Source organism: Sparus aurata, chromosome 1, assembly GCF_900880675.1.
Source record: "Sparus aurata chromosome 1, fSpaAur1.1, whole genome shotgun sequence".
Classification (NCBI taxonomy): domain Eukaryota; kingdom Metazoa; phylum Chordata; class Actinopteri; order Spariformes; family Sparidae; genus Sparus; species Sparus aurata.
In genome coordinates, this window is record NC_044187.1 from 32,575,772 (window position 1) to 32,591,024 (window position 15,253).

The 15,253-nt window shown below is 39.5% G+C and overlaps 1 protein-coding gene across 3 annotated transcripts; it reads left to right on the forward strand.

The window, feature by feature from the left end:
* Positions 1-419: 419 nt before the first annotated feature.
* Positions 420-14,027, forward strand: LOC115579188 (prostaglandin D2 receptor 2-like). 3 transcript variants are annotated; one of them, XM_030412755.1, is made up of 3 exons: positions 420-495; positions 10,743-11,199; positions 11,327-11,368. In XM_030412755.1, the coding sequence occupies exons 1-3, from the start codon at positions 440-442 to the stop codon at positions 11,330-11,332; spliced, it is 519 nt and encodes a 172-aa protein (XP_030268615.1). In that variant the 5' UTR covers positions 420-439; the 3' UTR covers positions 11,333-11,368. The 3 variants fall into 3 exon arrangements, with proteins under 3 accessions (XP_030268615.1, XP_030268601.1, XP_030268609.1); XM_030412741.1 differs by having other exon boundaries at positions 10,743-14,027; XM_030412749.1 differs by lacking the exon at positions 420-495 and adding an exon at positions 5,995-6,019 and having other exon boundaries at positions 10,743-14,027.
* The last annotated feature ends 1,226 nt before the right edge of the window (positions 14,028-15,253 follow it).

Consider the following 15,253-nt stretch of genomic DNA (forward strand, 5'->3'; position numbering starts at 1 on the left):
AGGGGGGCAGAGTAGCGTTGCCCTGAGGGCATCAGAGTAAATTCACTGGACATGACATGGTCTCCCTGCTTCAGGATGCAAGCACACTCAGATCTGATAACTGGATTCCGATAATTTTGGAGCAGACTCTAACGATCTGATTAAGACTGGTTTTGTCCTTCACTGACAGACCATTAAACCAACAAACGAAAGAGAACGTTAAGAGACTCATAAAAGAATGATAAAAGGAACATAAAACTAGAGAACTAGAGAACACCAGAATTGGCAAGTCCGCCACTGGTGCCCTGTACTTTTCACAGATGAGAGCAGGTTCACCCTGAGCACCTGTGATGGAAGTGAAAGAGTCTGGAGAAGACAAGGAGAATGCTATGCTGCCTGCAACATCGTTCAGCATGACAGGTTTGGTGGTGGGTCAGTGATGGTCTGGGGAGGCATATCCATGGAGGAACGCACAGACCTCTACTGGCTGGAAAATGGTGGTCTGACTGCCATTAGGTATGTTCTTGATATATATTCTTGAAACCCATTGTCAGACCCTTACGCTGATGCAGTAGGTCCTGGGTTCCTCCGAATGTACGACAATGCCCGGCCTCATGTGGCAAGAGTATGCAGGCAGTACCTGGAGGATGAAGGAATTGATACAATTGAATGGCCCTCACGATCACCTGACTTAAACCCGATAGAACACCTCTGGGACATTATGTCTCGGTCCATCAGGCGCCACCAGGTTGCTCCTCAGACTTTACAGGAGCTCACACAGTGCCCTTACACAGATCTGGGAGGATATCCCACAAGACACCATCCGTCGTCTCATTAGGAGCATGCCGCTGTCAAGCATGCATACAAGCACGTGGGGGCCACACAAGATATTGAGAAGCATTTTGAGTTGCAGAAATTTAATTTTGGCAAAATGGACTAGCCTGCCACATCATTATTTCACTTTGATTTTTGGGGTGTCTATACAATTAAGCCCTCTGTAGGCTGAATATTTTTATTTCCATTAAAAGATGTGGCATCCTTTCGTTCCTACGACATTGCCCTGTCCATATCTGTATAGATATCGAACATAATTTTCTTATGTGATCTGATGTGTTTTTTTAAAGTGTTCCTTTAATTTTTTTGAGCAGTGTTCAACACAGGATTTAGGCAAAGGTTGCCACAGAGGTGGGTTAGGGTTACACAGTACAACACAAAATGCCCTGGCGTTGGGTGCCAAACTTTACATTTTGTCCAAAACTTTACTCTTCGTCTTAAATCTCACCTGTTGAGACTCTCAGAATGTACTCATCTAACACTTGCTCAAACATGGAGCATAGAAATCTTGTCATATCTTGCCAGACTACGACAAAATACCTTTTATGGTGTAAACAGATGACTGTACTTTCATCAGCTCAGTAATCAGCTAAACGGTATGGGCTGTTTCTGGGAGATCTACGAGGCCATGTTTCTGCTGACTGAAATTGTGAAACAGATGCATCTGTTTTCCTTTTACATCACACTAGCCTTTTTCCAACGAAGACTAATGTGAGGTCACGGTTCAATGTGTGACCCATTTTAATGTGAAACACACCCCGTTTCAACAGGAGACTTAAAGTGCAGGTGGATGTCTTAAAATTCAGGTGGATGTTTTGGTTTGTGAATGCTATTTTCCACCTCACGCCATTATCAGTTGTACACAAGTAGAATCTGATAAAATGAAAGGGTGTCCCCTCATAAAAACACCATGTGACCACTGTCACAATTTATGTCACATCCCTAGGAGCATGCCCAGTTTACTGAATATCAGACGGATAGTAAATTATTGAACAAGAATGTAGACAATGTTTTATTAGTTAATGCTCAAAATGACCGCACTGTGTGCAACAAGATTTCACTGCTTGGGAAAGTTCACACAAAGGTGAGGCAAGTTCACATAATACGTACAATATATTCTTCCCACCACTCAAGTTAGAGGGGGAGGACTAGAGGTTAATGGCTCCAACAGCATGGTGTAGTGGTTACATGATAACTGCTGACTTCACTTTTTTATCAAGTCCACTGGAAAGGGAGCTGTTTTGTGGTTTAAATTTGTTTTATTTATCCACATAGATACACATAGACTGGGTATGAATTTTAGTTTTATTTCAAAATATTCAAAGTATTTCCCACACACAGTGGTCAACTTAAACTTCCAACAGACCACATAATTTTGCTTTAACTTAGCATTCTGATGTAAAACATTTATTGCACAGTATAATGGCTTTAAGAATAAATAAATAAAACCGACTTACAACTGGTGTAACTGTGGAAACTTTACACTGTAAATTAAAAAATAACCCCACTGAGTATCGGGTAAGTATGGAAGAGGCAAAGAAGGCAAAGAGGGACAGTGATAGAAAACCAAGGGAGAACAAGAGAGGAAGGACAGACATTCACTCAGTGTTGTGTCAACTTCTTTTTTCTTGTAGGCATGGACGGTTCATTACAGACATTTTTAGTAACAAAACCTGCCTAGTTAGGAATAAAGCTGTGTGTTTTACGCTGACTTTTCACAGCACTGAGATCGGGTTTCAAGGTTAAATTGGGATTCTTACTGTTTTTACTTTAGACAGTAGCCAGGCCGTTAGCGGTAGCCATGTTGCTAACACTATCTTTTAATAGTTATGCCACAAGGGAATGCTAGGAGGGAGGACAGTTAAAAAGTTTCCACTTTAAAGTAGATGTGTTACCATGCAGTAGGCTACAACCAAAAGAGTTCTCGTTTTGTAGGGGAACTACCCCCACTGGAAGGTTATATATGTTATTTAAATAAGATTTATGTATACGCTACACTTGATGCATAATAGCTACACCTCCATCTGGCATTTTCAACTTAATCAATTGCTACACATTGTGCACCTGATCTCCACCTGTATCACCTCAAGCTGAAGACATAGTGGTGTTTAAATCTTTTGAAAAGTAATCTCAATTTCAATCAGCTTTTTAAAGTAGCTGCCCAGTCTTGTTTTTACCAGCTACACAGAACCTCCAAGGTGCTGTCCTTTCTGTCTGTCAAGAAGCCAATGCGGATTATGCATTCATCACTTCAGGTCTATTCTACTACTCACTCACAAAATGCTGCTGCCAGACTCCTGATAAATTCAAACAAAACAGTAACTTTAACCCCTTTCTGGCTTCATTATACTGGCTGGCTTCATAGATTTTAGGATCTATGTTGATCAATGATTGTTTAATCCCTTATGAAGGAGTAACTGTATCCTGAGATCCTCCAGTGGGTTACTCTTAGATATTCCATGATCCAGACTAAAAACCAGGAGAAACCGGGACTTTAAACAGGATCCCGTCACTCTTGAATGGCCCTGCCAGACGAGTTCAGGTAACCTACATCTTTGTCCCCATTTATAACGTTTCTAAAAACACCCTCTTTTAAAAAGTGCTTTTAATTGATTAATTTCTTTATTGTTTTATTATGTCCGATTGCGTCATCTTTGATTACTCTTGTATGGCCGATTTGGCTTACATATATAAGAATATAAGTGATGTATTCAAGTACAGCCAGGCACCCAGCAAGTCAGAGAAGACAAAGAGGTTTGGAAGGAGATGAAATCCACAAACAATATTTATTAATTTAACGATTACCATATTAAATTGAGATTTCACATATAAAACATGTGATGAACTTACAGTGTTTCCTCTGTAACTGTTTTGTAGCGGTGGTGGCAGTGAGTCATTTTCCACATCCATCCTTGTCTTAGTTTTGGTTCTAGTTCTATAACTGGTTGCAGCACTAATCATGTTCATATTTGGTTATTTGATCACGATTAAAGGGACACTTCTATGCTGTATGGCCTCCTGCTTATTTGTGTTTTGTATTATAGAGTATAGATCTAACAGTTTTATAGATATTGATCACACACGGGCAAAATATGGTTCATCACTTTTAGAGGCAGCTTAATCTTGTAGCAATTGACTACAGTAAATCTGCATTGCTATTTTGTTTGATTCCAACAGAGGGCGCTCTATACATTATTGTCAGACAACAGACCTCAAGTTGACTCTTGGTCATTCACTACATGTGACAAGTTACAATAGCAGTTGTCAATATGGAGACATGATTGAACTTCAACAAGCCATGTTACAGATCACTACTGACTGATAAACACCTGTCCTTTGTGCTGTATTTCAACAACGACTACGAAGAATTATAAGACCGTGTGTGTTCATGGATAGTTAATATTAGCCTGATCTTTTCTTAATTCATTGCTGAACGTCTATTCTCTCTATGGTACTCAGAATTAGTTTAACATAATTAAGCACTAGGTTGTTAATGCTTTGATTCAATTACCAAATTTGTGGCCATTCGCTTACATTTTGTTAGCCAGTATGACCCTCAGGAAAATTTTCCATTTTCTCAAACTGTGGTGGTAATATTTTTACTGTGGTGGTCCACCACCCCTGAATGACTGTGAAGGAAACACTGGAAGCGTTAGTAGTTATTAATCTCTGACATTTACCATGCATTTTAAAATGACCAGCTTGTTTGAAGTGATGTGTTATACTTTGTGTAAGCCCTGTTTCATAATATAGTCTCATCAAAGCAAGAATTTTGAGTTTGGGCGTCTCAAAAAAGAAAAAAGCTTTAAAATTCTGATTTGATGATTCTATTTGCTTGTTGTTAATGATTTGATGATGGATCTTTAAAAGTAATGTGTTGCTTGATTGTTTTTAATGTATACTGTATTATGTTACAATGTGTGTTTTTCAGACCCCAGGAGCTAGCTGGCATTAACTAATGGAGATAATCTAATAGACATGAAATTGAATTTAAATCCTCTCATCAGTCATTTTAAAATTTAAGTCATTTTAAACGTGTGTGTAGCTCTGCTTATTCACTACAGCTGACTTTATCTTCTGTCCATGATGTATAAAACATATTAAAAGCCCAGTTTGTCTGAGTATGTGCGGGGTGTCTATATGTGTCATATTTCGATGGCATAACTAGTCACGGTTCCGTGGTATTAAACTTCAAGCCTTCAGGGCACAGCCACTGACAATGGACTTTAATATGGATGAATATAGAAATATTTGCATATTCTTATCTTCTTTAATTTGAATAAGGGAGAGGGAGTAGGTCTTAGTTTTAATGTGTTACTTACACTTCTTTCCCCTACTAAAACCATGTCAGACACGCATAAGAGAATTTTCATGTCTGCCTTTATCGCTGTGGGGACTGGATATCTCATTAAATGGTCTTTTTCAGCTATATGGTGTCCTGGTTTCTATGTAGACTATGTTGTTTTTTACAGTACAAATATCTTTGATTCTGTGGAAAGACAGAGGTATTATTTGTACATGAAGAAATTAGCAGCGGGGATTGGTAATGCTCAACATCTTCGATCTCTGCGTACATATAAATAGCTGCCCCAAAAAATTACTTGAATACTGTGTGCAGTACAGATTGTGATTTGTGATTTTTGGGCTTTTTAAGTACAAATTGACTTGACTTGCTGTAGTTGAAAGCAGAGTGGTACTGCCTGAATAAAATGTTGATTTATACTTTGTGTTGATACAGTTTATGGTCACATAAACTCCAGCCAGACTGAGGTATCAGAGGAACTAGTTTACACAAGTCCGGCCCTGGTGTGATGCTCAGTTACGTAGGACAGATGATGATACATCACGCACATCGCAATTCACACCCTTTTCTGTTCATTTCTGTTTTTCTCTCTTTCTCATATGCTATTTTGTCATGTTCTCTCCCTGCACATACATGTCCGTTTTCTAAATTTCACTCGAATTTGCATCCTCTATCACACACTCCCTCACTAATCACAAATCTTATGAGCATCTGAGTGGAGGAAGAGGAGGTATGTCAGTTCATATTTCTGTATAGGTGGATTTGGGGGTGGAGCAGTGGGCATGTCCAAAAGAGGTGTAGAAAGTGAAAGAACTGGGGGATGAGTGTCTGTGACAAGAAGACAAAGGGGAAGACAGAACTTGATTGCCACTTTCTCAGCTGTGAGAGTATCCCAATGTCAGGGTGAGTGTTACAAATACTTCTCAATGAATTCACAGTTCACAGCACTACAATGACTGTTTAGCTGCGATCACATTAACAAGAAGACTTTTCATTATTCTGATCTTCTCATGACTTTTATTAATCAGTTCCAAATGTATCTTTTATTTTATTATACTTCATAACGGTGTGCTCTCTCATCCTTATGCAGTTTTTATTGTTGTTGTTGTTGTTGCTGCAGACCTATTTTTTCACCTGCTGACCTATCTTTTTTACAGTGCGTGTTTTTTTTCTGATATATTTGAATGACAGTTCAGTTTCATATCGTGCATGCTGAGTGATGGATTTCATCATACAGCGCTACAACGTAACAGCAAAATATGAACAGCTCTATGTGTTTTTTTTTTATGTAGAAAGAACAGATTCTCATGTAAGTTACTGAGATACTGTCCCTTATCTCCACATATCATTCACTACAAGATTATACAGTATTTAATATTAGGAATTTTACAACAACAATACAATATCACAGTATCACATCACTTTACATTTATATATATATTTATATATATATATATACATATATATATATATAACAGCCAAATTTGCATGGCACTATGTAGTCCTATTTACATGGGACCAGCTTCATCTGTGTTTCGTTCGGTGCATTTGCACATATAAGTAAGGTCTGTATGTTGTAGTCAACTTTTCTGACATTATCTCCGGGATATAATGTCAAAGCCTCAACATTACATCAACATGAATTAATAAATATAATATAGTTGATTTGCTCACCCTCTGCATGTGTTACAAGCATAAATACATATTTGCGGCTCATTTAAACCAAGTAATGGATGCTTTGTGGCTGTACTTGCCTATAACAGCCTTTCATTGCTGCTAACCCTGTCTGTCATCACTCATTTTTATCGCCAATATAACTGATCTTACAGCACAGCTGTGGACGGTTGTGCAACATTTTATGATCCGAATCTCACGACCGTTAAGTTGTGTGGCAACAGAGAGCAGATGTGAAACAAAAAATAGAACAAATATCACAGAGATGCTGATTCCCATGGGACTAAAATCCTCACATGGCTTCTGTGTTTGAAATATGGTTGCTCATTTGCGATGGGATATTCTCAAATTACAGACATAACAGATTTGCATGGGATTAAGATCACAGGTAACTGCTGCAGTTTTTAAATACTAGAGATCCCTCGGTAAGTGTCCTAGGTGAATAGAGATAGTCCCAGTTTATCACCTGATGCATCCACCACAAATGCAGTCTAATAAAGGAGCCCTGCAATAAATCCTACCTTCATGACTGTTAAACTGTTTTAGAAAGGTATTCATTAATCTTCATGGTCCTTTTGAATTGCATTGCTTGCTACCATTGGGGTGTTTCAAATACTACTCCTTTGATTGATATCAAATGATGGAAGACTAAATATTAGTGTGGTGTCCCCACTAAAACTGATGCTAAATGTCAAAAGCAACTATACAGCAAAGCAGCCGATGGCTCGTCAGGCACGAAAGTCAGCACACTGAAAAATAATACACAACCTTGTGTTCACTGAAATGTGATCACACAAAGGAAGTATGAATAACAATCTGCAGGTTCAGCAGTTTGCTGTTTGGCTCACTCTGACCGTAATTTCTCTGTCTGTACTGTATGTTAGTCAAGTTCTCAATTTTTTATCTTGAAGGCAGCTGTCACAGCAAGATGCCAGAACTTAATTGATGCCAAAACACGCCCTGATTTGAGACCATCTAAGCATTTGAGGGGGAAAGGAGTCACGTCATGGATAGATTTTCTCATGTCTGTGTACCTGTGCAGACACAGTGCTGTGTTTACCTCATCTAGGCAGTCTGGAACGGGGGATGTGACTAAGCATGTTCGAATGGCTGTATGTCAAAATATTATGGCAGCATTTGAAAAGTCAATTTTTATATTAAAGTACAAAGTGATAATTAGGTGTTCCACATGTCTGCTAATTTTATATTTATTTTTCATATATCCAAAACTCTATGGATATATTGAAGTATACTGTTTAAATACTTCTGTGTCACCAAAAATAGTTGAAAATTAGTAACAGAGAAGAACACTGGAAGAGGGGACAGTTGTTGCACAATCTACCGTGTTGGTGTTGTTCCTGGAACATCATAAGTAAAGTTGCTCCACAGCCATCATTGAAACTGACCAATCAGTCTTTGGTAATGTTGTATCTTAGTGACATTATCTTTCAAACACAGGTACGTAAGTTACTGTTACACTACAATGGTCACAATGGACAATGGATCTATTCAGTCATTTAGGTATGAGGATATATTGGTTGCAATGTTAGTCCTGGATTAAGATTACTTATGATGTTCCAGGAACAACATCAACACGAGTTGCAAAGCTATGACATCAGATCATTGTGATTCTACATTTCATTCTTTAAAAAGGTCATCTTGGCTTAGTTGTTCAGTTCGTGCTGTTTAATATAAGTTTGTTGATTATTCAATATTCAAAAGTAGACATACATCTAGCTTGTGTGAGTGCTGCTAACAAGTCCCTGTGAGCAGTCACAACTGCAACTTGTATTAACTGAAGTAGCTCTAAAGTCCTCCTCTGCCTCAAGTCCTCATGTCACACTCCACAGCACTGGTACCAGAGTCCAGCAAAAAGTGGCGTTCTGCTTCCCTTCAGTGGGTAGGCTATCAGTTGAACAAATCTTTTCATTTTTGGCTAAATTCTTAGTATTTTTCATTCTTTAGAGTTGTCTCGGCTAACAGCTCTTACAGCAATGTAAACAGTATGTAGCACAACCAATGCCAACTATGCGGCCTGGCATGTCAGTCGTCTTTATTCTGATGATTTACCAGTAAGCCAGTGACTCCGGACTACAGTGTTTAAACCATCTTGGTTAAACATTCTAGCATGGGGAGATAGAGTTTTCACATTTTGTTCAAGTTAAATCATGTGTCCTGGTGGTTTCATCCAAAAGGAATGATAGAAAGAGGTTATCTCAGTGAAAAGAAATTGATATACACAGATAACACCAATCCTGACAATGACATACTTGTAAAACATTCACTGTCTGTATTGCTTGGCTACATGCGTAGTTGCTGGTATGTGGTTAGACAACAAGAACAGGCTTTGGCATGTCGTGTGTATCAATGGGATATTGTTGAACAGGGGCATTCAAAAACGGAACACATCGGTTTGGTTTTTGGAGATGGTGGGAAAAAACACCTGGGGTTGTCATTGCGACATATTTTCAGGAGAGCACTTGCCTACTTGTGGTTGACAAAGAGTTGTGTTTTGAAAAGCCCCCAAGTGTGGTTGGAATTGTGTCGCTGATTTGTGAAAGAAACCCATAGATTTATATAAAGAAACCTGATCTGTACAACCTGCCTGACACTGAAATGAATGGTCTTGATTTTTTTAATTTGGCATTATTGGCAGGCGGGATTATTGACTGCACAGAGGTTACCGGCCGACTGTGAAGGATTAGGCATCCCTGCAGAGATGAATAGGAAGTGATATGGCTCTGTCATTAGCTATTTCCACCTTCAGCTTCTAAATCACGATGTTTTAGTTTTGCTTCAATATATGATATAAGTATATGGTAACTCACACTGTGTCTGTATATCATATCCATCCTATAGTAGATGGAGTTTAATGTGGATGTAGATTTTTTTCTCATTAGGTTTTCTTGAGAGAGAAGTATAAAGGGAAAAGTGTATTTTAGTTATTTATAGTACACTATACTCACATATCAGCCTATCCTAATAAGGAGGACATACACACCAATTACCCTTTTAATGCTCTTAATACCACAAAGCCTACTGAAAGGTTGAAAAAAAATGAGCCAAACAGCACTTAAAAGGCACAGAAAAATGTTGTGAGCAGTATGATAAAATAAATAAAACAATGTAAGAGAGATGTCTGCCTTCCTTACGTAACCGTACCAGTAAAGATATTGCCTAAAAGTAACATTTCACAAAATTAAATAATTTGAGACTGGCCCTTTAGTGGCAGATGACTAGAGATTATACCAGCTGAGTTGATGCGCGTATCACCAAAGCCGTGGTTACAACTCATCATTTATCAGACAATGTGTTTCTCCTTGAAATCACCACAAGACTGTCTGGGGGAAATTATTGCACAAGCCTGCATGAAAAGGCATGTTTGATGTTTATTTTACGTGTATTTTGTAGATAATTTAAAGACTAAAAGGCAAGTAATGACAACCAACAGTAATATGATGACTGAATAAATGAACAGTAACACACGATTATTATGATATCAGCATATATGCTCACACACATATTAATAAAGAGATGCCAGGGTGAGTGGGCTGCCACGTTATCAGACAGCCCCAGCAGTTAGAGGCTCATAACAGTTTCCTCTGTAATTAAGTAGATTTGTAATTGAGCAATAAAGACTAACAAGCCAGACGATTATGGTACTCATTTCCTTTAGTCATTGTACATGAGGAAACAGAGTGACGATTTATTATCTATCTACAGGCAAGGGCAAGTCTACTGGTTATATCATCATCAACATCACCATCACTGCAACAAATTGTTCTGGAAAATGTGTCTCTACGTAAATAAGAACAAAAAAAAGATCAGATACTGCAGAAGGTGACATATAAAGTATTCAGGATTAAAACAAGCACAAGCATGCGTGAACCTTCGCCTCTTGAGACTAACCCTAAATCTGTTTTTTATCCATTTTATGACATTTTTCTTTCAGAGAGCTGATGCTGAACACGTCAGAGCCCTTGAGGGGGCAGCTGTTCTGTCCCCTGCTAGAGATAATGATGAACAAAAGCCACAAAAATACAGAAGCCAATACGTTGTTGGTTTGCTTCCATGGTCTGGTGTCCTGCCTGGGGATTATGGAGAACGCCCTGATCCTCTGGGTGGTGGGCTTTCGTCTGCAGCGCCGCACTGTGACCTCTGTCTGGGTACTCAACTTGGCCATGTCTGACTTCCTAACGACACTGACGCTGCCCCTCTTCACCATGTACCTGCAAGCCAAACATAGCTGGGACCTCGGCAATGGACTTTGCAAAGCACAGGCTTCCATCTTCTTCTTGAACATGTTTGTGTCAGCCTTCCTGTTGGCAGCCATTTCATTGGACCGCTGCCTTCTGGTGGCCAAGCCAGTGTGGAGCCAGAACCATCGCTCGGTGGCAGGGGCATGGAAGGTGTGTGCATTGGGTTGGTTGTGGGCAGTGATCAATACAGTACCTTACTTTGTGTTCCGCGCAGTGAATACAACAGGTGGAAGGAAACTATGCTATCATCATTTTGCTATGTATTCATCCTCTCAAGCTCTGAAGAGGGACTGCGAAGTGAGACAGGCAGCAACAGCCATATCCAAGTTGCTGCTAGCATTCCTGTTCCCCCTGGTGGTGATTGCAGGAAGCTACATCCATATTGCTGTAAGCCTGGGGAACAGAAGTAAGAGGAGGAAGCAGCGTGACACTAGGCTCCCTAATGCCCTTATTGAGTCAAACAAAGACGGAGAATCAGGAGCAACAAATACCCCTCAAACCACAAAAACCACAAACATATCTCTCAAGCCTCTGGCCTCCAAGCCATCTGTATTCAAGTCAACTCATTCCCTTTCCCCCACCACCTGTAATCAGTCCAGCCAAAGTCTGCTGTCCCAGAGCTTCACTAAGATGGTGACATTTGTGATTGCAGCATTTGCACTGTGTTGGGCTCCCTATCACATCTTCTGCATACTCGAAGTGGCAGCCCACAACAATGAAAGCCTCGTCAACGGGGTGGAGGTGGGGCTGCCCTTGGCCACAACCTTTGCATTCTTGAATTCAGTGCTGAACCCCATTCTGTACGTCTTCAGCTGCCCAAACTTCAGTGTGAGAATACGACAGAGTCTTGGAGCAGTGTTCGACGTTCTGGTAGAGGAAAGAGGGTTAATGACGGGCCCAGGAAAAACTTTAAAAGCACATATTAAGCGAAGGTGCAGTCAAGATTTGGGGCTTGAAACACAAAAGCTATCCTGTTCAGCTTCTGTCCCAAGACAAGAATCAAAAACTGAGACTGAACTTAAATGCTAGATTTTATTAGATTTTTGTCTTTGTTACGTCTGATTTATTTGAGTGATTGATTAATCATGTCAGTGTGGTTTAATGCACACATAGGCCCACTACAATGAATTCTAATTCTAAACAGTAATTGGGATGGATTGCCATATAAATTTGGTACAAATGGTGTGGTACTCAGGATCAATCTTACTGATGTTGGTGACTGACTTTTCCTTCAGCACCACCATGAGGTTGACCATTTTGTTTTAACTTGAACATTAGCATGTTAGCATGCTTATATTGGCATTAGGGTCAATGTTGAACTCTTTTAAGGTGAAACTGGATGACCTGGAGGCAAAAACATCTGGTTGTAGATGTTTTGCTTGAGGCTGTTATTAATGTAGCTGACCTCCAAATGTTGCTGTTTTGGATGCTGAGTGTAATCTCAATGAGTCTTTTTTCCTGGTTAAATAAAGGTTAAATAAAAAAAAAAAAATTGTTCATGGTCCGCAAAGGCTGAGCCTCACCGGCCTTTGTGACCCCCTGACTTGTCCTCTAGTGCCACCATGAGTTAGACATTAGCACTTTTACAGGAGATGTCTTGACAACTGTTGGATCAGTTAGAGAGGTTAGGGCTAGCCATGAAATTTGGTATAGCCATTAAGGTGGCCCCCTCGATTAATTACAATAATTCAGTGATCCCTTAATTTTCCATCAGGTCAGAAGTTCAGTTTGACCTGATAATCGCACGGTAGCACAGTAACCTCTGCGGAGTCCACAATCCTGCCAATAATGCCAAAAATCAAAACCGTTAATTTTTATTTTTTATTTTCACGTAATCAAAATGTTACGTTTTCCAAAAGCAATAACTTTGAGCAAACCTGAGAGTTTGATTTACTGCTGGAACAATCATCACAATCCCATAAGGGTCTTGTGCAATAGAAACTTTAACTACTCCAGTAAATAGGACGAACCACAGATACGACTTTGCAGTGGGAGATAGACAATACTGCTCAGCTGACAGAAGCCTTCAGCTCAGCCACAAAGCTAAAGTTATGCTAGCAAAATTCAATATCAATAACTTTGTATACAGTTGACAAACAGCAATTCTAATCTTACAGTACATTTAGCAACAAGACTAGTTAGCTAGATGGCCATGTCATTGTCCCCGAATCAATATCAAGATTTTCTTGACAGTTGTTCAGTCTTTTACGTATGCATGCTGCAGCAAGATGGTTTGCAGAAACACTCAAATAAGATGGTGGAAGTATAAAACAGTATAACAGCACTGTCTCTGTTTCTGTCTATCTGGGAACCTACTCCAACATTTTCATACATGCCAGCAATCCTGATCTCCCTCCCAATTTCATTGTGGTACACATCAAACGGGTGCTTTTTCAGTTTCTGTGTTGGGTAGTGCCATGGGACCTGACGACCCAACCCAGAGGCAGAGGTGAGAATGCATGACCAACCCTGCCTCAATTGCTCACACGAGCCCTCCTCTCAGTTTGGGGGTAAAAATGGATGAACTCACAAGTTGATATACACTTCCAAATTTAACTCCACCTTGATGCAAGATCTTGCCTGATATCAGACGGAACTGTCAACTCGTTACACTGTTTCCGCATTCATATTCAGAATCAGTCAAGTGTCTCACTTTTTCATCTTCCATGGCTCTTCAACACACACACACACACACACACACACACACACTCTTCCCTTTCTTTAACAATGTTTGCACTTGATATTTTTGAGATGCAAATTTTAGATGTTATCTTGTTTGTATGTTTTGTACCTTTTTAATTAATCTTATTGTGAGGTATGAATTTAAAATTCATTTGAAGTTGTTCTACTTTCACTTGCTTGTATTAATTTTATTATTGTGGTTATTAATCTCCATGATGTTGGCAGATTCTGTCACTGCCATGGATGAAAAATTGTTGTCACTCTGATATTAAATTGAAAGGTATTTTGCACAGACAGAAACTATTGGTCTGGTTTGGTTCATTTGGTTTTTATTTATACTATTCCTGACATTTATTTCCATGTTATTATTTAATTCTTGTGCCTTGAAATGTTTCAACTTTTCCCTTCTTACAGGAAAGATGTGAGAGAAATGCATACTCAGGTGGTTGCATTTATATAAAGCAAGAAATAGGTTTCTGATGCACCACATTAGGTTATTATTTAATTAAATGAAACGCTACAAGGTAAAAAGCTTTTCAAGGTCTCACAAACCAAAAGATTGGGGGTTCATGCTGTGCAGGTCTTGGCCACCAGAGAGCAGTGTAGCACTGATTGGGAAGAAGACATGAAATGATGAAGTAGGATTATGCTTTTCAGGTCCTGTAATCCAGGAGCACTTTCAATCTGAATTGCTGGATGTCTAGCCACCCTCCTGAGTGATTGGATTTGATCATATCTGATACCCATTTTGATTGACTGTCTCATCACTGCTGGTCACAATTGTTTTGTCCCATCACATTCAATATGACACACCCACACACCAACACACACAGGCTGAGGTGTAATGTAGGCCACTGCAGCGTGGGATTACCGTGGAGGTAGTTTGGTAATTTGGAGAGAACATCAGAGAGTAAAGATTCAGAATATAAAGACAGAGCAGGATTAAACCTAACGGGTCAGACTGATATACAAAGCTCCACTTTCCTCTCAGCCATTCACTTCCAGCAGATTATGTCTCTCCCTCTCTCTCTCCCTCCCTTTGGAACTATCTGTCATTCCCTCCCTCCCTGTATTCATCTAATTCTCTCTTTATGTCTTTTTGGCTGTGGAGCAAGGCTTATTCTCTTTGAAGTGATGGAGCAAACAAACACTCTCAGTGTAGTGAAGTGCAAACATTTCTGTCCATGTTCGACTTTATTTTTAATGTAGAGCCCTGTAAAATGTGAAAGAGACATTTAAAATCCAGTCTGTCGTCTGAATCTGTTAGCTCTCTGTGAGTCCTCGCTCGCTCTTTATTTCTACTGACTTCCACACCAGCGAAAAAAGCAGCAAATGACATTCTTTTTAAAGGTGGAACTCATGCCGTGCGAACCAAGAATTACGGAAGGAAAAAGGTTGCCAGAGACTGACAAACATCCTGTGTACAGTTCCCTAAGTTCTTTCACAATCAGAGGTATAAAGCATGGGAACCCCGGCCTGGTGAGGAGAAAAATTTTGAAATGATGTCCGAGGTCTTTCAGTG

Bases quoted from the DNA above. Each gene is read 5' to 3' on its own strand.
- LOC115579188 (XM_030412741.1), top strand. From the start codon at position 440: ATGGAGGAACGCACAGACCTCTACTGGCTGGAAAATGGTGGTCTGACT. The intron at 496-10,742 runs GTATGTTCTTGA...TTTTTCTTTCAG, and splicing joins GGTGGTCTGACTGCCATTAG to AGAGCTGATGCTGAACACGT.